The sequence below is a fragment of the Gymnogyps californianus genome, chromosome Z (assembly GCF_018139145.2).
Source record: "Gymnogyps californianus isolate 813 chromosome Z, ASM1813914v2, whole genome shotgun sequence".
NCBI lineage: Eukaryota > Metazoa > Chordata > Aves > Accipitriformes > Cathartidae > Gymnogyps > Gymnogyps californianus.
In genome coordinates, this window is record NC_059500.1 from 71729272 (window position 1) to 71753920 (window position 24649).

The window sequence follows — 24649 nt, forward strand, 5'->3', positions numbered from 1 at the left end:
ACACTACAGAGTTAACCACACTGCTTTCCGCTACTGGAAGTAAGACTCTCTCCCTGTCATTCTCATCAGCTGAAATTATGTTCTCCCCAGCAACTGCAGTGCATGGCAGGTCTGGCAAGCTTACATACTAAAAGACTGAGACAGTTAAGCATTAAGTAAGAGAACACAAATTAACATCAACTGCTGATTTTCCCCACCACTAGGCTTTCTTGTAACAAAGACTAAGAACATTGTAATTAACTTTGCTCATGAAATGCTATGTTCTAAAGTTGGGCCTAATTAGATGCAATATAATTCCTGCCAGCAACAGATAATGTGTGTCTTTCATCAACTTGGGTGATTGGAATTTATTAATGTTCGGCAAGTCTGCATAGCACAAATTATGTTTACCCACTGCTCCACAAACAAGCACGGTGTCTCTTATAGGTATGATCAACTGTATTTGGTATTTTATGAGGGAAATGTGGCTTTCATTTTAGAATGAAACTTTGTAAGAGAAGAACCCTCAAACTGCAAGGGCAAGAAGAGGGAATAAAAATAACAGCATAAGCATAGCAAGATCCTGGCCCAGTACGAGCTTTCTGTGGTACAGATACATAATAAGCTTGCGGGGAACAGCAAGGGGATATGGAAAGAGAGAAGGCGGCACAGCTTAGCAATGATGCTTTTCATTATAGCAGTAACAACAACTAAGATCTATTGGTAAGCACAATGCCTCAAGGGCAGCGTGAAAAAGCCACATGAAGAAATGCCAGAAACATCCTCAAAGCTGCAGTAGGACAATGGAGGCCCCGGCTGATGGTAACTCTCTCCCAAGTTTGTGTCTTCTGAAGTTAGTTTAGCTTGAAATACTTCAGAACTCCACCCACTATCAGCTAAAGAAAAAACAAGGAACAGAACATGGATGATGATTCATGTCAGTGCAAGCTCCTATTTTTCTATTTCAAAAAACACTCAGGCTTCAAGTCAATAGACATATTTTCTTTTCCTTTGGTTTTTTTGTTTGTTCTTGGTTGGAAGCAAAACTTTTCTCCAGGGCTCAGTAGTGGTAGACGATCTCAAATGTCCCAACCCTTTTCCCACAAAGAGAGACTGAAGTGACCTCCTCACTTCTGCAGGAGGCAAGCAGTGTTAAAGATCCAGCTAAGGTCTCAAGCTGACTTTGCCAGCGTAGTCCTGAAGTAGAAAGAAAAACAGCAGGCTGTCTCCTCTCTTAATGTCTTCCCATACCAAAACAGCCCAGGAACAAACAGAAAACTGAACAGAAATGCACAGGGAAGGAGGGGTATAACACCAGAAGTTCTGTAATTTTGAGTCTCCCCTTACAACCCAAAGCTACAACAAATCACACATTTGTTAAGGATTAATTGCATGGAAAACCGATTAAGTCTAGAATTATGAGTGTCAGAAAGACTGGAGAAGACCCTCTAATTTCATTATAAGGTCCTGCCCACATGTCTAATGAGTTACAGTATTCAACAACCAAGGTTTTGATGTCATGTAGCAGGCACTCAGTCCTAACTGTAGATTCTTAGCATATTACATGCCTTTCACCCAACCACTCAGTTTTAATTATTGTTATAGGTGTTGGATTTCAGAACTAGAGCTCCTAGTCCTCTCTTCAATAATTACTGTTGTGCAAATATTTGACTTCTGTAAACACTGTTATAAGAGATCATCTAAGCTAGGCAGTCAGCAAAGCTGCTGAACTCCAGAAAGCCAAATCATTGTGTTCAAAAGCTACAGAAGAAGATACAACTGCATCTTCTGAATAAGACAGAGGCCATACATTATTAAGTTTAAACTCCTGAATGTGTACCCACACTACTAGTCAGCTTATCTAGTTTTGCCATACTTTAGACATCCTGGGTTGATATCCAAGTTTGAAAGATCACAGGATAATGTCTAATGTGACTATTTAAGGATATTTTAAGATAAGCAGTAGGTTGGTTTTGGAACTTACCCTTATGTGTATGCGTTTGAAATGACTCATGAAAAGACAAGACTAAAAAATTCACATCACACATACTACATGAAGGAATTCAGTACATTTCTGGTTCAGCCTTGCATGTTCAGCATGGCAGCACTCTGGCAAACATAGCGAGTATTTGCAAGATTTGCCCTATTAACCAGCCAATAGGTACAACCATCACATATACCACTAGTAACAACCACATTGGGTATGAAAAGATTTATGAGCTTTTAGACTAGAAGCCAGCTGTTAAGTCAGTGTTCATTACATCTGTTCAAAGCCTCAGAAAGAGGTGACTTGCTCTAGCAAGTAACCTTCCCCATAGAGGAAGGGACTTGCCTCACCTATGAATAACAGGAAGTCCAAGATCATGCTGTGTACAGGTCACTGCACCTCCAGAAAGCAAGCTATTCCCTCTGCAGCTCTTTGGAATATCTACTTCCAATTTCTCTTTTCTACAAGGAGATGTTCCTTTGTGTTTCTTAATTGGATGTTCAAGGTGACAAGCAAAACCAGCAAGGAGATATAAACATAGTCTTAAATATTTCAGTGAGTGTGCTGTACAGAAACACTTCAAAGAAATCCAGGTTTGGGGTTTTTTTGTTCATTTTTATTTGTTTTTAATAGTTCGTAAGAGCATGGATTTGGCAATGTTTAAGTTGTTTTTTTTCAATTTTCTAGACTTTGTTTTCCAGCAGATGACTTGAAGAAAAGAAAAAAAAAAGAGGCTGCTTTGAAGAAAAACCTAGCTAGAAACAGAAAAATTGGAATTCATGGAATAAAGTGAATAAATGGGGACTGTACTGCATAAATTCAAATTCCAAGTTCCTGAAAACAGTGGTAACGATTGGAAATTGCAATGAATATTCTTGTCACATTAAACTATCACCATTTCTACTGTTAATAAGGTAGCACTCCCACCACTTCTAACAGACCAGTGATGCATATAGCAAAATCTCAGTTTCCCCACACCTGGTCTGTATGTTGTATTTAAAATCCAGTCAGTTTTCTTCTTTAAACTGCAGGCAAAGGAACTTGGATGATGTAACTTAAGAACACACTGAAACCTTTCCCTATTCTCAACCCAGAAATGCTCACAGCAGCTGAAGCATGCAATATAAAATAAAGCTGATTAAAAGAAGACAAGGGAATTCATTAGGGAAGAGGGGCTTCCTGGCATTCCTTTAAACCATTTCCTGTTCACCCTTGTGGAGTGTAATATAGCCCTAAGAAAATATATCTAACCTCACTCTTTTCAGCTTCATTAAAAAAGTTTTAAAAGCAATTTAAATATCAGATTGCACATTCATAAACTAAAAAAAAAAAGTTATACATATTATTGCCTTTGTCTTCCACTAAGACAAGTTGGTGGGTTTTTTGATTTGGTTTTGGTTGGGTTTCTGGTTTTTTTGGGGGGGGTGGGGTGGTTTTTTGGTGGTTTTTTGTTGGTTTTTTTTTTTAAATGAGAGCTTTCATTTTCCCTGGGAGACGAGGTCAACAGACTAGGGCACTTCCTGTCTGCAGCAATGCGTGTGCTTATGCAGACATGAGTCTTCCGACAAACAATTGATTTATTTCAAAGAGGGGGTCATTACAATCATGGCATATAGCAAGATCACATTCTTTCGTACTTGTTTTGCTTAATCACTATGGATTACTCAAACATACTTGAAAAGAAGATGCATTTCAGCTGTGTGTGAAAACCAACAATTCATCCAAAATCCCACACACACACTGAAAACAGAGGAGATGGCATGTTCTAGGTCAGACTGTGATCATGCATTGACGAAAACTGGGAGCAATCCTACTGAAAACAACTGAGCTATTAAAATGTAAAAGATCTGCTCCTACAAGGTCCTGAGCACCTTGTCACCAGGAACATAGGCCTCTACTTTTCAGAAAAGGTCATTAAAGGAGATCATCATTGGGACCATTTATGGCTTCCATATTTAAAATCACCCCTCTGAATCTTACTGATGGAAGCATCCATGCAAACCTCATGCAGTCCTATTACACCCATTTGTGATAAACTCAAGTGCCCTTGGAAGGAAGGTCAGATTTCCAGCAGTGTGCAACAGCAGCACCTCAGCTAACTACCCACAGATTTTAAACAGCAGGAAACTCAAGAGACAGAAGTTTACAACAGCCAGTAGATATACCAAGGTCAGAACAGTCTGAGGAATCTCAAGCTATGTAGAACTGAGAAAGAAATTAAGCTGGGCACAGTAGAAGCTGGTTGTCTCTCAAGAGAATTTACACAGCCCCCACGTTTCCACAGTATTTGAGCACTGCAGAATTACTTTTCTATCCACCACAATTACCCCATATAAATATTCTCTCACATCTTTAAAATAAGGGAGAGGTGTGTAAATGGGATAACAAGCCCCTGCACAAAGATTACAGAAACTTGCATTGAAAGATGAGGGGTTGAGCCCTTCTTCCAATCTTCTAACCTTTCCTTCTTCTACTGCACTAGCTTGGCAGTTCTCATGCTGTTCAACTAGCAGCTTAAGTCAATTCTGATGGCAAGATTTACAGTATCCATTCCCCTCCCTCTAAATGAGGCTGTACTAAGTTTGTTTACAGCCACCTTCAGTGCATGTACGAACTACTTAAAAATGGTTAATCTGTTTTTCTTATGTCAAAGAATGTAATTTCATAATTGTGTTTGCTGCATATAGAGAGAGCCGAAACAATCCTAGATTCATAAAACTGAAGCTACTAAGCACTATATAGGTAATTTACAGAACAATGAAAAAATAGAAAGACTACTAGTGTTAAAAACAAACATAAATCTAAAAATTAAAATGCTGCCTAGAACACACTCATTAAACCTACGAGAGTTACCCAGGAGACTGGAGAGGGGAATGAGTGCAAGAATTGCTATTGCAGAAGAGCAGGAAGAAATCCGTCATTAAGTAATATTTAGGTTTAATTTCTAGATAGCAGGCTTTTTTCTGTTAGCTTAGACAGACACAACCCAAGTCACCATTGCAGGAAACAGGCAACTTAGCATTTCAAGAATAAATTATAAAGTGACTTGACCTGAATCTAAAAGTATCAGGATACATTTGGGGCGGGGGGGGAAGGAGATTATAAATCTAAATTCCAGGCATGGAAACTCCCTTGTAGGGATTGGGAAAAATACATCATGGCAGAACAATTACATTCTTATGCTACCAGAAGAAAAACACTAAAAAATGCCAAGTACATTTCGGCTACATGTTAACTTACTAAACTTGCCTTCCTGGTCCCTGAAAAACACTTACTTAATTTTCTTCCATTTCGTATCAGGAAGTCTCAGATTGGACTTGGTGCCTTCCCTTCAACAACACCGCACAGCTACACAAAGTACATACTATGTATTTTACAGGCTGAAATAGCAGCCATAGCTGCTTATTTGCCCAAAACTGCAATGAGTTATTGAATGAGAAGAGCCTGGAAACAAGCTTCTGTGGCCAGAGGATAGTCCCATGTTCCCCCAGCTAGCCTAAATTAAAAGAAAAAAAAAAGCAAGTTTGGTGTTTACCACCTAATGTGTAATGACTGAGCAAGCATCCACATTTAAAAATGAGAAAAAACGTACCATACATTATCCCAAAGTCCTAGTCAATAAAACAGAAACTGACGGTCACCCTTCAACAGGCCTGAAGAAACTTACCTGTAGCCATTTTCCCCACACACTGCTCATGTTTGCCACATCCCATTCACTATATCACAGTTTAGCAAGCAATATAATATAAATTACTTTCTCCCTCAAATGATCCTCTAAGGAAAGCAACGTTACTCAAACAAAAAAAATCCAGCCTTCATCTGACCTCATGCATCTTACCATCATCTGAGTAAACGGAGATAGCTGAAGCGCACCACAACAGGAAATTTTCAAGAAATTTTTACTGTGACATTAATCTGAGCTGATGGTCTTCACAAATGCATGGATAACACAACCTTCCTCTTGAGAGCACAACATGCTAAATAACCAGCACAGCAATCCAGCTGAAGCGAGACCTGGCTTGCAAACAAGGAACCTACACTACGAGTAACAAAACCAAAACACCCTGAGCAACTTCAAGTTTACAAGCAAACAACATATGCATTAAGAAGTGGTATTCACTACTGGAAAAAAATTGCTGCCCAACATGAAGCCTAGGGCAGCTTCTTGCCGTACAGCGCTTCACACACATAGCCCTGTTTGCAACACCTATTCCAACATAACTGCAAGGATGCACACCCACTGCTTGTTGTACTTATCACACTTTGACACATGGTGGGAGACAGTTGTGAGACAAATCCAGCAAAAGCAGAGAGAAATAGGCTGTTTGTACCAAGAGAAGTGGGACAGGAACATAATTGGGTGGGCAAAAGAAATCCACAAAAATCCCACCCTTAAGTATGCTATTACTGTGCCAGTCAATGCAGTTAACACTCCAAGACAGCTGGAACTTGCAGTCCTTCTCGAACAACTACATAAGGCATAAGGACAATATGCTGTTCACCTTTCCTTAGCCACAGCCAGAAGAACTAAAGAAAAGCATCCAGCTTCCTCCCCTGATAAACACAGAAATAACATGGTCAACACACAGCCCCCCACAACATCCTTCTCTCTAAATTGGAGAGATAGGGATTTGATGGACTCTGCAGTGGATAAGGAACTGGCTGGATGGTCACAGCCAGAGAGTAGTGGTCAACAGCTCAACGTCCAGGTGGAGATCAGGGACGAGTGGTGTCCCTCAGGGGTCCGTATTGGGACCAGTACTGTTTAATATCTTCATCAGTGACATAGACAGTGGGATCGAGTGCACCCTCAGCAAGTTTGCAGACAACACCAAGCTGAGTGGTGCAGTTGACATGCCTGAGGGATGGGATGCCATCCAGAAGGACCTGGACAAGCTCCAGAAGTGGGCCCATGTGAACCTCATGAGGTTCAACAAGGCCAAGTGCAGGGTCATGCACCTGGGTCGGGGAAACCCCCAGTATCAGTACAGGGTGGGGGATGAAGGGATTGAGAGCAGCCCTGCCGAGAAGGACTTGGGGGGACTGGTGGATGAAAAGCTGGACATGAGACAGCAGTGTGCACTTGCAGCCCAGAAGGCCAACGGTACCCTGGGCTGCATCAAAAGAAGCGTGGCCAGCAGGTCGAGGGAGGTGATTCTCCCCCTCTACTCTGCTCTGGTGAGACCCCACCCGGAGCACTGCGCTCAGCTCTGGAGTCCTCAGCACAGGAAAGACGTGGACCTGTTGGGGCGGGTCCGAAGGAGGGCCACCAAAATGATCAGAGGGATGGAACACCTCTCCTATGAGGAAAGGCTGAGTTGGGGTTATTCACCCTGGAGAAGAGAAGGCTCTGGGGAGACCTTATTGCGGCCTTTCAGTACTTAAAGGGGGCTTATAAGAAAGATGAAGACAGACTTTTTAATAGGGCACGTAGCAACAGGACAAGGGGTAATGGTAAACTAAAAGAGGGTAGATTCAGGCTAGATAGAAGGAAGAAATTTTTTACAATGAGCGTGGTGAAACACTGGATGGAACAGATTGCCCAGAGAGGTGGTAGATGCCCCATCCCTGGAAACATTCAAGGTCAGGTTGGACGGGGCTCTGAGCAGCCTGATCTAGTTGCAGATGTCCCTGCTCATTGCAGGGGGATTGGACTAGATGACCTTTAAAGGTCCCTTCCAACCCAAACCATTCTATGATTCTATGACATCACAAAGGCCTTTAAGAATCAACCTCCAAATCAAGTACACATTTATAGATTAAACAGCTTCTATACCTGTATTCACAAATCACTGTCTTCAACCAAATCCCCTCATCTCCCATTAAAAGGGTTGTATACAGATTTATAATTTCAAGTCTGATTGCATTACTACACAATGTCTTTCCCCATTTTACATATGTTGACAAGAAGCAACGAAGGCAAAACAACTGAAGACATGAATCTGACGGTGCACTAGCTTCTCCTCACTGACCTATCACATAGCTTTTCTTAATGATTAATAAAGTGCTTGTGCATGATGCAGCTTCTTCTGCTTTCAAAATGCAGCAATCTGCCTGCAACTGGGCTGTGCAATAAAATTGCTCACAAGCAGTGCACTGATTAACACTCCATAAGCTCACACTGTTGCTTACTTCCTGGAAGATCCCCAAGTTCACCTACATCTCAAGTGGTGCATTTCACTTAGACTTCCTACACATCTATAAACTATAGATCTGAAATACACATCAAAAGGGCAAGGTCACTGAGGGGTTGCCATTGTTCCTATTGAACAGAATCACATCATATCATAAGCAATCACCCCCCAAAGCAAAAAAAGGGGGGGGGGGGGGGAAACACAACAAAACCCCAACACACTCTAGACCCTAAAAAGAAGCCACTGTTGGATAACCTGCTAATCTGATCATCCTCAATAGCCACGTGTATTTCTATGCTAGATTCAGGGGAAATCCATGCCTCACTGGAGCCCCACCATATGCTTCCATGGAGCCAGCATTTTGGGTTTGGTTCTTGATTCAAAGCTCAATCAAGCAGACTGAAGTCTTTGTACTGACTTCAAAGGGCACTGTTTCAGTGTCTGGATAAGCAGACAGGTTACCCAAGTTTACAAGATTCCTAAGAGGTTTCCTCCACACACAGCAAAGAAGCAAAGATGAAAGAAAAGAGGTATGCACCTGTGAACAGAGCAGAATATGTATGTCAGACACATACATATGCATTGGTAACCACATCGTTTGCAAAGTTATTAAAACACCTTTGCTTCTATCATCATCATCAAGTCAATGCAAGTGTTCTGGACAGTTAACTGTATATTTCATCTGAGATATGCACATGCAGCATATCTGGGGAATGAGACTCCTCAGACAGCTGTAAAGCAATAAATTTAGCTTGAGTTTCAGATTATGTTTGGCTAGTTGTACTATGTCAGCTCTCAAAATCCAAATAGTATAAAGTAGCACTAGTGTTAGGCATTACACCAGAACAACACTGAAAGAGGTTCCTACCTCAAAATACTTCAAGGTAAAGTATGAACTCCATGTAACAAGCAAAATACAGGAAGAAAAGAGTACCTGTGGTAACAATACATGTGAATACAAGCTGCGAGTCTAAAAGATGAAGATATCCTGCAGCTGTAGTTAGAAGACATTCAGCCACGACGGCTTTCGCCAGCACAACGTTAACAGTATTTTTAAAAGCTTAAGGCTGCAGCTACTTCTAGATAGTTTACATCTAGAAGTAGGAAAAATAGCTCATTAAATAGCTTTTCACATGTCAGAATAACTACACAAGTCCAGGCAGCTATACTACTAACGTATGGGCAAGGACACCATAGCTTTTCCTGGGGCGAAGCCTCAAGGTTTTTCAGGCAGCTAAGAGCCTAGAATAAGATACCTTTAATTTTTTTAAGAGCACTTCATATCTTTCAACATGACTGCAAGCTTCCTACACGATGTGTTTCAAGATATTAATCTTTATATAGAATCACACAATGGTCAAGTTTGGAAGATAGTCTAGTCCATCTCCCCTGCTCAAAGGAAGGTCAACTATAGCAGGTTGCTCAGAGCCTTGCCAGTCAGGTTTTGACTATTTACACAAACAAATAACAGTTAACTATGAATGACTATAAATTATTAGCCTTTCATCAATTCCCAATAAAGTGACACATGTAAAAGTCTGTGATATTTCAAAAGTTCATTAGAGTAGGATCATCTGTTAAAAAACTTGAGCAGTTGTTCATAAAACACTTGTACCACTGAGCTATAGCATACATACCAACTGTCCTAACAGTAAGACAGTAACTGTGGTATTACAGCTTTTTCTCACTAGCAAAAAACTTTGTTAGCTTTCAGCCTTCTATTCATCCCGGCTTTGTGTTCTTCTCTACACAGATCTGCAGTTTTTAAACACTCCTTTAACCACTGTAGCTAACACAAAGTGGTCAAGCCCAAACATCACCCATCAACCTCACCTTGCCCAACAAACTTGCCTTCAGCCAACAGAAAGCACCTCCTCACAGCTGTGTTGAAAAGAATAGAGCAACTCTTATACAACTACAATACAGGAAGGCCTCTTCATCCTCATTCCTTCTACCCGCCTGCCCCATGCAGTGCTTCAGTAACTTGACCTTTGAACAAGAAAAGGTACCCTCAATGAAGTGCTGAAAGAACTGTCACAACTCTCCCTAAACACCACATGGTATTTCCCAAGAAGAATGGCCACTGACACTCTCATTCTCCTCTACACTTAAGCTTCACGGATCTTCAGAACATGCATGTCATGAACCTCAAGGAAATGCAAGTGTGGCAAGCAAGGCAAGCAGAAAAGGGCTTGACATGTCCCTAATGCTGGGCATTTGCCTGGACTACATGCAATCAGAACAGCTTCTTGAAGAATAGGACTAGAAAATATTGCTGGAATACGGCAAATATTCTGTTTCAGCGTGATTAACTCCTTAACGTTTGTTGTCTGCTTGTATCATTCATAAGCTCCCAAAACATAAGCATAGGATGAAAAGGCTCAAATGTCCAATAAAATAAAATGTACAGGTGTTATACTCTTTAGATAACACTACAGCACCTGTTCAGAGCAAATTGGTTTTTTGTTCTTAGTAAAGACAAGACAACAGTCTTCAAACGCAAAGACTGGGCCATTCATTAAATCCTCTCCTTTACATGAGTTTTAACTGACAACTTTGACAGCTGGACAGAATTATTTATTTTTTTTTAATCATATCAGGCATGAGTAGTGCCAAAAAGGAAGAGAGAGGATATAGTGTACCACATTAAGAACACACAGACTGCTCATTTATCACATTTTAAATTTATTTTACTTTACATTTAAATCTTACTAACGATAAACAAATAAATGAAAAAATTACAATTGCTTTTTTCCAACTCTTCCAAACTCAGGCCTTTGAACTTTTGTGCTCTGGTTAAAGGGACACAAAAGACATGTTTCTACACAACAAAGATTCCTTTCTTGTTACCAATATATTTAAAAATACTAACTTTTTCCAGTTTGTATATGCCAATTTGCCTTTCTTCTTCCTACCCACCCCCACTTCATGCTGCTTAATTTTGGTATTTGATTTAGTAATGAACTGTTAACAAACTGGCTAGCTTCACATTGCAGTTCTGCTGCACTTATCCACTACAATTTTGTATATTGCTGCCCATAACACTACAGGGTTTAACTCCATTTAAAACAATTTTGTAATGGGAGGGTTCCTCTTCACCTTGGCAGATGTTTTACGTATATTCCTTTTAATGAGGGATCACATGAAGATGGCCAAACCAGCCATCTTAGCATCATCAGAATACAGATGCAAAACGTTCAGCTTGCCAGGCACCACTCAGGCTGGCAGGGCAGACCAGTGTTTGTGGCCAACCAGTGACTAATCAATGTTTCCTTCCATACAGCCTCCAACCCTTCCTCCAGTTCTAGATGGGCGAGCAAGCAAGAAGTCTGGGATAACAAAGTTGACAGGCCTGGGCAGGCAGCACCTGGGAAAAGGAGACACCTTTCCCTTTCCCCAATCTATATTTACAGAAGACTCATTAGCCCCTTGTCATTCTGTGTTGGTAAGAATGTGACTCTAGGGCCAACAATAATGGGAGATATTATTCTTCACCTAATATGGGGCACGAGCATGGGGGGAGGTGGAAGTCAAAAGGAAAGCAGTGCAGGAGCTGCGTCTCATTTCCTTAGGGCGGTGGTTCTGCCACAAACACAGGTGTGGAAAGCAGAGCCCAGATGACTGCAATGCGCTACCAACAGGACAGAGAAACTGCAAGTGGGTGAGTGAGGTCAGCCCTGCAAGTTTGCCCTGACACTTATTCACCCCCAAAGCTGCTTCTGACTTCAAACACAGGGCTTAACAGCATTGCACTTGCTATGCAACTACACTGTAAGACTGGCTGATTAGGACTGCAACTGTCCATGATCAACCCAATCTGTGGATGAACACTGCACACTTAACAGACATGGGACTAGCACCAGACAAAGGAATCATGAATTTATAACTGACAATAACATTTTATCACAGACTGACAAAGACTGGCTGGGAACCCAACCAAGATGTTCTCTGCTATACTCCAGACTATAATCCTGTTTTAGGACCTAACTATGTGTTTATTCAGAGTAAGCCAACAACAACCCAGGTTCCTCTACTATAATTCCAAACACCACAGCACAGTTCTCATTTAACCTATTCCCTTTCCTTTCTGTCCCAACCATTTGGAGATGCTGCAGGTTGTTTCCAGAATATCTGCAAGTTATCTAGCCTCAAACACTCTGCCAAAGCTATGTACTTTCCCATCCAGAGACAGCCGATCAGCAGGCATCCCACAGGAGCCCAGTTATTCCTTCTGACAGAACAGTTACCAAAATAGTAACTCTGACCCTACAGCTTCAACTGTTCCTCCCTTCCCCTCCCTTTCAGACCTTTTCTTTTTCCCTTCTGTTTTCCCCTACCCTTATCTATCGGTCTTTACTTGCCTTCTCCATTACGTTTTCTTTCCACCATTCAAAGAGATGCTACATAACTTACAGGCTGATATTGGCCCCCTCACAGAGGGCTCAAGTGCACCAGAATTACAGTTCACCTGAATAAGGTAATTTTAGAAGTACTTTGACGACATTCCTATTGTCAATAATGAAGAAAAGACACTACTTGATGGCAAGAGGTTCACATTGAACTGACTGCAACAGGCAGCAGTTCTTACTCTATATACTGTAGGACTCAAGACATGTTTAACCTCTTTCTTGCACAAAACATTTAGGCTTTGGCTGGGAAAGCAAGCTCACTAGAGCAGAGCCTTATGCTGTCCAGAACTGGAGGCATGAAGCCAAATAGCTCTGGAGCAGAAAATGGGGTAGAAGGTAGAACCCTTGACTCCTGACAGAGGGAAGGAGAAGCAGGAGCCACAGCACTTGTTCCAAAGCTAAATCCTCCTTTCCCCAGAAAAGGTGGTTGAGGACAATCTACACGTTCCAGAGATCAAGTCTTCCCCTACGCACTGTATAGTGGTGTCAAAAATTATTACTGAAGAACACAGTAAACTGAGGGAAAGCTACAATCATGATGATGTGTTTCAAGCTGATTTAATTCAACACCCAATAAAAGAAGGACACCTAAATAAAAGCAAGTTTCAGTAGTTAATTTTCTAAATAATTGGGTACAGTGGTCAGGCAACATTGCTATTTCACTTCTTAACCAGAGTGAACTCTGTATGCAGGGGTTTTTTGTCACAATTACCCTGAAAGAAAGTAGTAGATGTACACAGAGTGGATAGTGCAATTTTTAATAATCCCATGCTCCTTTTTAGGTTAATTGTCGCTTTCAGTGGATAAAAAAAACTTAAGGGCTGTTTAAAGGAGATCCTGCTTTATTAAAGTTGCCCCACCCAAGTTTTGTTCTCCCACACATTCAGTCCAGAGCACATGGGAACACAAGTGATTTCAATGGAATGCATCTCAGCAATCTTTCCGTTCCAGGCCCCCACGTAGCTTTCTGTACTTTAAAAACTGTTGAATGGGAGCCTACTACTTAGAACATTGGGCATTAAAAAGAAGTGCCAAGCCTTAATTAGCACAGTGTCTAGATTAAGACTGAGATTTTATGCTACAACGTATCTAACTGCCTCATCGTTTTGAGATTTATGGAACAATGACTACACCACAGGCCAAAAAGCAGAAATTTCCCTAAGAACTGCAAACTTTTCAACCCCCACATGACAGTACAACAAATAGGCATTTCCAGAAATACCAGAAGTTAGAGCTGGCAATTAGCATTGGGAAATCCCAGTCTGTCTTGGCTCTGCTTCTGACAAAGCTACTTTTTCTGCTGAACTGCACAGTCAATTTTCAATTTTAAAAGACACTCTACTATTTTAGTTATTCAGTATTGAAGTTATTTGGAAACAAATCCCACTTCTCATCTTCATCTTGTCCAGTCAACAAGCTAGCAATTAGAAGAAAATTGGACCATTGTCAAATTGCAAGATGTGTTTTTCAGCTGATCTTCAATACTCACAGAAAACGGTCCTAAAACTTTTCAGTTTTCACCTACAGCTATAAGTCAGAAAGTGAAAACAATCCAACCCATCACAGCCTTCACACAATATGCCTTTTCTAGAGTAATCAAGAACACAGTTAAAAACAAATCTACCTAAACAGATCACCTAGGTTCCTACAACATCTTAGTATCAAAAAGCTAGATCTTTAAATATGTCTAGGTGCCTAAAAATGTTGATGAGCATCTTGTCACATTTAAGAAGCAGACAAAGCATGTTTAGACAGGCTTAATATCTTTGCACATTTTAAAAATCCGCTCAGCCCTCATCTGCCTGTTTAAGATTCTAGATGCTTTTGAAGTCAGGCCACAAACTGACTAGTTACTACAGAAAACACTCCAACCTCAAATATTAATAAGAGGCTTAATAAGACATCAGTAGCACTGTTTTTGTTTTAATCAGACTATTTCAAACTCTGCTTTTCCAAGCAGAAACAGTGAACTTCCATCTTACTGGGTAGAGACGTTCATTCTCTATCATGTGAATAAACTACAGACAGTCTATAAACAAACTCAAGCCCTGAAGTGATAGTTCCCGGTATTACCACACCAACTTTTTCAAGTGTTACATGTAATAGTCTCTTGCAACAATTAAAATGGTCATCCTTTTAGGTTGTCAGCTTTTAGGTGTTACTAATAGCAGGTTTTGAGTTTGATAATGAGGAACAAGAGGTGAGGAAGGAGTGGGAAAATACAGCTTCTCAGGCAGAAGGGACTAGTTGCTTTGTCAAGACATAAGTGCAATTTCTGTTGTTTTGTCTACAGACTCTTGAAGTGTGCTCATCCACGACATAGCTTCCAGCCTCAGCATTTGCTCCCACCTAGGCATCCTGTTCACAGATTTCTAGTCTACAAGCATCCTCCTGTATCTACACATCACACTTTGACAATGCTCATTTGTAACAGAGCAATAAATCTCATTCCTCCACTCCAAATACACATGTTCACATGGCAACAGTTCACTCCCAGGAAGGATTTCACAGCAATTAAGTGTGTCAAGGAAAAAAGATTCTCCAGTTAAGGGAGCTGCCTGCGCACACAGAGAGTGAATCAGGTGAGGTACAAGGGAGCTGAGCAGCAAAAGCATGAAGTGAGGCATCACTTTCCCATCTAAGAAAGGTCATGCTCCCATCACTCAGCTGTGGACTATATCAATTCTGCTAAATATCAGAATTAGCAGCCTTATTTACTTGTGTGTTCCTGCAACTCCTTTGCTGGCATGCCCACCCCTGTGCTTTTTCAGCCAATAATCTCAGGGTCTGATTTGACAATGCAGCTAAGCCAAGCAACAGCTGCAGAAAGGGATGTCCTGCTGCTGCTCCTCCTCCTTTCACCATTCCTCTCAGGACTGACCCTACAGTGAGACAGAGCAGGGAGTTAACCAGCTATAACTTACTCCACAAAGTAATTTTCCATCACTTTATGTCCCTGAACTGGCTCACTTCAGGGTCAGATACCAAAACCAGAAGGGTAGAGATGAAAGAAGAGGGAGCAGGGATATCTCTTTTGCAAGCTTCAAGACTGCTTTAGCTACAGCACCAAAGCAAAGCCCCACAGCAGGGGCAGAAACATATGCATGAATATCAGCAGATGTGCCCACTTTCAATTCAGCCACTCCAGAACAGCCTAGAGAGCTTTAATACATGAGTGAAGTTTCCTACACAGTCTTCATTCCAGCATACAGTTTTGTGTTATCAGCCCTACTGCTGGAGAAGTGTTTGTGTAATTCCTGTTTCTCACACACACCTTGAAGACCTATTCCTACTCGTCCTCCTCTTCCTACTTTTTTTATGCTAACAGTGAGGCTAAAGAGAAGGGTACCGTTCCTTCCACCAAGACACCTTCCATTCTACAAAATAAGACATTAAAGATTTCCTCCAGAAAGAAACACAGGGAAGGTGGGATGAGAAAAAGAGTCCCTCCATCCCTGCTGACTTTACCCTTATCTCCAATCCAAAAGCAGTTACCACATCTTATAAATTGAGATACAAGTAAGACTAATTCCAATTAAAGCCACCTCCTCTTCCTCCTCCTCACAAATTATAGCTAAGGGCAGCCTCTGGAAACTAAAGAGAAGGATAACTTTCCTTGCTTATCTTGCACAAAATATAGAACAGCTCCTGTTGGCTGTTTTGAATTATGCCCTTAAGGTTTGGCTTCAAAACAGAGGAAACCAGACTGTCACGGATTTAGACTGCTGTGCTCTTAGAGCTGCATATCTAAATTTTAGGTATCTGAAAAATCCTTTGTGGTCAACTTTGTCTCCAGGCAGCAGACAGCAGTAGTATCAAAACAGCAATTACTTTCAGACTCCACTTGGTTTTGGGGAGAGGCTTGAGCAAGTTATCAAGGATAGATAAGTAAGGAATAAATGAAGCAGTGCAATTTATAACAGTGGGTGGACTAGCTACAGAAAGATCTAGTTGCATCACACATGTCACTTAGCCTTTGCTCTACAGCAGCCGCCCAGCCAACTAGCGTAACAGTGTGAATGAAGTCATCCTAACACACAGGCACACCTAACTTCTATAACACCAAGTGTGTTCATATATTAGCCAAGGGACTGTTCTCATTACTCAAGCAGATGCCTATAAAAGTTTTACAGGTGTAGGTGAACTCAAAATAGCAATTGCTGCTACTCGTTGCAACAGGAGCAACAATGTCTGACCACAAAATTCTAGCAGTTCTAAACTGAATGGCATATTCAGTTAGAGGAGACACCAGAGACTTGTGACATTATTTTTATTTGTTGTGAAGTGGCACAAGACACCATGCCACTGGCTTATTCAGTCTAGTGACTAGCAAAAGCCAAACACTGCTTAAGTAGTTAAAAGTGTTTCCCTCGGCTCCCAAAGGTTGGTTGACATATTTAGCTCGTTTATAGAGCTAGTCTTTTTAGGCAGAGCTCTTGCTAAACTGAAGGAGTAGAGCATCCACCAGGGCTGCTGCTAGGAAGCCAATACAGCAGCTGCACCAAAATGCTAACCTGTAGCTCAAAAGACTTTTTAAGCAGTAACCAGCACATCTGCAGATTACACCACAACAGCATCTCTACCTTCCTCCTAGCTACTGAAGTGCATTACAAGCCAGCTAAAGACACAAGCCTAATGGTGTGCCATGAGACCATCTTTACATCAAAGCACAGCCTGTACTAATCCTGAGTGCAGTGTGTAATTTTATTCCTGAACATCAAAACTTCTGAAAAAGCTCAATTTTCAAACCTAATGCATCTTCACCAAACATGGCTGCCCTAGGACCCTGTGGGAATCTGGCCATGAGAAACAACAATACATCACTTCTTTCAAAGCAGCACACAAGTTTAGGATGAAGGATGGAACATTACATTCTTCACAGATCATGGAAATTTGTTACAAATTCCACACAAAATCTGCAAAGTCAATTAAACACAAAGTCACCTATTTCACTGACTGCTTACTGCACTATCAAATAAGCATTAACATTAGTGCATGACAAAAAGGTGGAATGAGTAGCGGTAGCAAAAGAAAGACAAGAACAGGACTAGACTACAGCAGTTCTGCTGCTCCAGGGAAGTATGCTTACTATGTAAGTTCAAGCTTGGGTCTCCACTGATACTGCTACTACTAGCAAGAAGCGATATATGATGTGCAGCCTAATGTCTCTCTAAATGCAGTTCTGAAGAGTCTCCTGTAGAACCTCCACATTTATGTCTGCCATCCTTGCTGCTCAAGCCTCATATCCACCGCTCTTGTCGCACTAGAACTGATAAGCCACAGCTGCCCTAATTGCACAGCTGGTTCCTGTATTCTCACTGACAAAGAAACTCTGCCACTGACTGAGGAGACCTTTCGTTAGGTACTCAAACACCACACTGATAAGAATGGTATTATGCTTAGACAGAAATATGATTGGGTAGTAAAGTCCTTACTAGGCTTAATCCTATACCTGGAACAAATTTTCAATCTGGGCACCAGCACAATCTAACGGAAGTTCTGCAGACCCCACGCATGTGCATGATTCAGTTATAGGGAGCAAGGTAGTGAAATACTATTAATTTGCATAACAGAGAATTGCACTCCAATAGAAACAGCCTACTCCATACCATACTCAGCTGTTGCCTTTGTGCTTGGAAAAGTTTTTCTCGTCTGTAATTCATTAACCTACAACCTTATCAAGGTGGGAGTGAAGAATTTGTTTCCAGCGTGGAAACCAGCAGTCAAACTGAGCAGAAATACTTACGTCACTCTTCCTGAACTTCGCTTTTAAGCTCTTCATGCTGATCACATTCAACCTTCCAAACCTTTGAGGAGCTTTTTATCCTTCTTCAATATCTAAACAAAAAAGAAAGAAAAATAAGATTCCAACTTGATACCATTCAGTTCACTGGCAGCCAAGTCTGAATTGAATTTGCATACCTATATTACCCTTTGAGGATTTAGCCCTCAAGCTCTAAAAAAGATTAACAGCCAGCTAAGGGAAACTTTCTTTTTCTCCAAACTTAAAAGCAAGCCTAAGTCTGACCACAGAAGAACAGAGCAAATCTTTACCAAAAACTCAAGTGTGTATCATGTTATACTAGCTACCTCTTGACATCATTAGATCACCAACACGTTCATACATGTAGGGCTTTCTCTGCCCACTGCCTATTTTAACATTATCATCAGGGCAGCCATTTGTAAAGTGGGAAAAGCAGAAATAAGTAGGCAAAGTCATTCACTAAAACTTCACTATCCTACAACCATGGGTCTGCACTGGGTAGCAGTACCACCACTATTGCATGTACAAGTCTAACCACTAACCAAATTCAAAACTATACTTAAACCATGCATGGCACATACTAGGACAGCTCACCACAACAAGCAGATAGAACCATCTGAGCAAGAACAGAGGTTATCACTGGAAATGTTTTATACTCTTCTCCATAAGAAACTGTACGTGTATTCTTGGAGTCATAGCTATTTTTAATTTGACAGTGCACTATCAGAAACAGTCATGTTCCCCCTTTCTCCCTTTCAAGTGAAAAAAAGCAGCAGTTGCACAAACACACACAACTAACATTACAGACAAGCTGCAAGCTCTCACAGTTGGAACAGGGAGTCAGCGCCTAGGGCAAAGTTTCCTACAGAAAGCTTCAATATACCACATACTACCAATCTAAGACAAATGTAACGGCGAAAAGCATGTTGAAGTAGCACGGCAATGTGGTTTTTCCTAGAGCACAGCAGAAAAACTTAATGAAAGAGCAACATACGTCTGGACTGGGCAAAGCCATCTATGCAAAAACGTTCCAAATTTCCAGTTTTACAGTATGCTCACTGGAATAGCCAGCCCCTCTCATCTACAAGTTTTAGCTGCTATACAAATTCCTTCTGAAGGAACAGTTTAAAGTAAAGGATGTTCAGCTGTATAAACTTCCTCCCTCCACCCTAAAAAAAAGGAGAAAAAAAATATTATGAGTCTAGCCAGAAAAATAAATAACTGAAATGAGGACTGGAGCATAAATTCAAATAGGTCATGCAGGGTCGCTAATGTTTCACATCACTCTTCAGAAACAGTAGATTACAGTTTGATAAGCACAGTGAGATTCAATTGTTTCATAAAAGAAAGTCTCTTAATATTATGAAGCAAGTCACTATGTTCTACATGATCACTCTACTATGAGTTTTAAAATGCAACTACACAGTATACTCTTGGTAGAATACGTACGCACGCTTCCACAAAATACAATCCTAAGTACCGTTCAGGAATAGCGATTAGTGCTAAGTAAACATGTCATTTAGTTCAACCCCATATTTATCTGACAGCCATTTAAGACAAACACAAGTACATTTCTTCAAAAAACCCCAAACAAACAAAAAATCCCATACACTACATACACACAAATACATTTCCCACAGAACACACACCTCCAGTAGGTAATCTGGATGGGGTAATTCTGTAGGCTGTTAAAATATCATTAAATCTAATTAAATGACTCTAAGTCTAATTAAACAGTCATTCTGAAGTCATATCAGATTCCTGACTGCTTTCAGGTATACGAACAAGGGGTTTCATTCGAAGTTCTTGCTTTTCATCTCAAGGAGAACGGGCTTGTGGCATTTTGTTTAATTCTTTAGCATGCAAAAGGGAAAGAAAAAAGAAATTTGCAGAAGCTTTTCACTCCCTGGCTTAAGTGACAATTTCTCAGCTTTTTCCTGGGCTGAATGGAATATTTGTAAAATAGTAACCAAAAAAAAAAAAAAAAAAAAAAAAGGCAAGTTTTGAACAATCAAAAAGAAGGAATTCTTTCAGGTTGCTCTGAGAGAAGCATACCACTTTATTTCTGCTATACCTACTCAAACTTTGGAGAAAGTGTTTAAATTGCACAATAGCTGTCATAACCTGCACTGGAAAGGAGCCTGAACCTCAGCAAGAGCCCAATAATCTCCTAACTCATTCTCTAGCAACACCAAGGATGATGAGCATTGCAAAGACCAGAAATGCCAGGGTGCAAACAAGACAAAAGCCATTACGCTTATATGGCCTTCTTTACATATCACGCCAGCAAAAAAAGGGGGGGGGGGGTAGGGGGGTGGAGGGAGGAAGGAGGACAAAAACCCAAACTGTTTTTAAAACTTTTGGGAAAAACAAAACAAAACCACCATTTAAAGGAACTTTAAAAGCTGAGAAACATCATGCAATATCCCACGAAATCCAAAACTTAAGAGGACTTCTTATTTTAAAAGTTAAACATACTTGACATTTAAAAAAAAAAAAAGTAAACCATTTAATTAGACCAGTTAATAAAATATAAAGAAATCCTGTGCATGGGGAATTGAAAACAAGAAATCTTTCCTCACATACAGATTGCCAAAGAATTGTCTGCTATAGGCTGTCTTTCCCCTTCCCACCCCCTCAGCATTTTTGGCTCCCATGAACGAAAGATTTGTTATAGCTCCCATGGAAGATAAAGTACTCAACTACAGGGCTATGGGGGAGATGACAACTCCTTGTAGATATATGCACAGAACAGCTGCAAAGCTGGACTCTCTTCTGTGAGGAACTTGTTATACAGTCTAATTAACAAGCTTTGCTAGCACTCCTAATATGCTACTTTTCCCCCTTTTGAGGGAGGAAGGAAGAAGGGAGGTGAGCTGTGTTTCTATTAGAAGCCAACTTATTTTTCCCACAGGATACTTCACCTCTTGCGTAAGTGCATTTTATACATTGAATGTGAAACTCAAGTCCTCAGCATAATTAAAAAAGCATGCACAAGCACACAAAAACAGCATTCCCAAGTTTAGTGTGTGTCACATCTGTATTTTTTCCGTAAGAGAGAGTTAAACACAAACATTGAGATTACAGCTTGTGCATCATAATGCCCATAATCCTTCAGCTGTAGAGATAAAACCCCATGAAGCGGTGAGGGCTGCCTTTTCTTGGCACTGTTTAAGGGAGGAAGTCACCTCTCAAAGGGTGTAATTATTGGAATTGATGCAAGAAGAGGTCAGCATCCTGATTCAGCAGAGCTTTATGACAATTGTTCATTTGCCAGAGGGGGGATAAAGGAAGCACCATTAATACACTCCTGTTTTACAAGATAGGAAACAAGTACTAGAAATTCACTAGGGAGCATCAAGACACTTCAAAACAGTATTTCTGCAATGAATCACAGGTATTAACAAGAAGCAACGTCTACTAATAGTGGCATTTCTCCGCTTTCAGAACAAATGTGGTAATACATACTGAGCGCTGTCATTTTGTAGCTGCAGCAAGTTAGCAGTAGAGAAGAGCTTAACTCCAGGGATTCTTAACAGCTAATGCTGATAACATGCTTTTAACCATTAGCTCCAAAATATCTAGTCCTCTATCTCATCTTCCTTCATCTTAACATTAAGAAATAGCTTTCAGGAATACAAGGCACCAAAAACATCTTCAGGTTGGTGGTAAACCCATCTAGTTAAAACAAGAGACATTGAAGTGACAGTAATCTTCAGCCTCAATAATTTTTTTGAAACTGTGTTTTAATACACAATACAATCTTTAGGTTTAAACATAGAACACAGAGTAGGATAATCTTTCCCCACTGATTTACAGTGAGAAACAACAATACTGACACACTTTTTCCTTTCATTAAATTGCATTAAAATCAGAGCAAGGCCTTTCAAAGAATCTTACAATTAACACCTTGAATGGCCAAAGATTCAGAGATGCTACAGTAAAACAGCCTTAGTTTTACTAAGTAAAACTACAAGTTTACAGTAAAACCATACACTGTGCACACTGTTCATGCCAATGACAGTTACCCTTTACTGATAAGTGCTGAATTCAATTAATTTGGGTGTCAAAAATCCTGCACCTCTTTCAGAACACCCTGAGAAGCCTCCATCTCAGACAGTGCTCTTTTGCAGCAAAGCATGATTCATGTCGTTAACTAATTTCCCCTTCCCCTCCCAAAAATACTTCAGAAATGTTTTTAACCTTGTGAGATTACAGAAAAGAACTACAGACTCCATGCAAGATCTGGCAACATAAGGGGGGGGGGGAGAAAAAAGGGTCTGGAAGAATACCATTGCTGCCATACACTTACATCTCCTTTGTGTGCATGCACCTACGCTCACAGGGGAAAATAAGGGGCCCCAGAAGTGTCTTCTCCCAAAGCACACCACCACCATTTATTCTCTGGATGATCACTTTCTAAATCACAAGTCCTGCTCTGACCCAGAAGCACAAGCCTTTGCAGCAGCCAGCACTGCAGGGCAGCCCGAGGCATCCACACTACTAGCATCTCTTCTGCTGCCCACCTTCAGTACCCAACTTCTCAAATGCTTCACATGCCTGATCTCCCCGACCTACTATCCTGTACCAAGAACATGCCCAAACCCAGGCTTCTCCTTAGCATTGCTAAAGCCACAGTACCACCTGGAGGCATTGGCCATTGCCCAGCCTCTTTGGTTGTTCGTACATAAATACAGCAAGCCCACGCTGTCCTAAAAAAATCCACACAACACTTCATCTCTGACTACCTTCTCATTTCCACCCAGCTGAGCATATTCTTCTCTCTATTCCTCAGGCCAAAGCAGAGAAGCACGTATCACGTGACCAAAAGCAATGGGAACATTTCCCCACTCTTTATCACCACAGCTCAGTTTTTCCATCTTGAGTAACCCATCCTCCTATCATAGGAAAAGTCAAATGGAACAGAATTTTTTTAAACTTCATGTCACCTATAAAGATAAATAATTCTTGGCTTGGTTAACCTACTATTACTTACTAATGAAAACACACTGAAAAATGCACTGAGAAGCCCAAGCACTACACAAGAGTGGGAGTGATTTATATGCAGTTAATCCCACTCTAAACAGAATCAGACATCAGAGATAGCAAGGGCCTTGGTTAACTTAGTACAATCCCTCTATCTGTTCACAAATCACTGGCAAGGATGTGCTGAACTGTACAAATTTAAGCATTTGAGCCCCAAAGTTAGAGCTCCATAGATACTGCATCACTAACAAATCTACAGCTATCGCTCCTACCTCCAGAACACTTTGCATCAACTCTCTACTCTTACACTTCCTTTTGATATTCTGAATTTGCAAACATTAAACTTCATTTGCAACGGATTCAGCTGATGCAGTACCAGCCTCTGTGGATATTACACAACGAATACAAACCCAGGCAAGACTGCTGATATGGGGATATGTGCAGTTTGTTAAATAGTGTTTTCAAAATCAGTTCTAGACAACTAGGAGAAAGCTTGCATCAACAAGGCCTTAGACACAGTGAATTACAGGAGAGGATTAAGAGAAAAATCAAAATGTGACATTGCCCGGATTTGTTTACTTGGCGTATCAGACAGCACTCCAGGCAAAACTCTAGCTCAAGCAAAGTCCAGGCAAATTTGTCATTCATTCATTACATACAACTTTACTCTGTTCTTATTCCAGTTCTTTTGTCTGGCAGTGTCTGTCAACACACATCCAGCTCACTGAAGAGCACAGTAAGAGACAAGACTTGCTGCATGAACTAGGACATACTGCTGTCTTTCTCTGCTTTCAATTTCCCCATCTGTAAAACAAAAAGGCCCCCTCTTGCGTGCCCCTCAATTTTGAGACCATATTCTCTGGTTTGATCATACATAAGATACGCTGCAGTTCTGAAGACTTTTCCATGTTCAATGCTTAGTCCAACAGGGCTACATCGGAACTGAAGCATCCAGCTACAACTAGAAATAGAGAAAAATGACGCAGAGTCCAAACTTGTGAAATGCCAGTTCTTAGATGAGAAACCCCCATGGATAACAACAGCTAGTACTTGTTTATACTTACTCCCTTCCTAATATTCTGTATCAACCATTCAACTAGATGCTCTTCAGAATCAGCAAACACGACAATATGTACAGATGCAACGTTAAATCTATGAAGAGACATATCCACCATGACTTTACGGATGAATATTCTGAAACAGCCTAAGACAAACCAGTCATCTATTAGGGCAGGAGTTAGGAAGATGGGAACATCAATTTAATTTACCTAAGACAGTGGCCAAGCCCCACTCCCATAAACTCTGCCTCTATACTTTTGAAAGGTCTTGGAAGGGTATCCTACTGAAAACTCCTGTAGTCTAGAAATACCTTCAGAGACTGTGCTGATAA

General features: G+C 40.8%; 1 protein-coding gene across 3 annotated transcripts in view; it reads right to left on the reverse strand.

The window, feature by feature from the left end:
• Positions 1 to 24649, reverse strand: part of RAI14 (retinoic acid induced 14) — an 87353-nt gene that overhangs the window by 59008 nt on the left and 3696 nt on the right. For all 3 annotated transcript variants that reach the window (XM_050913050.1, XM_050913049.1, XM_050913048.1), the window contains exon 2: positions 18256 to 18347. In XM_050913050.1, the coding sequence (XP_050769007.1) occupies positions 18256 to 18291 (36 nt within the window). In that variant the 5' untranslated portion in view covers positions 18292 to 18347. The remainder of the gene's footprint in view (positions 1 to 18255; positions 18348 to 24649) is intronic.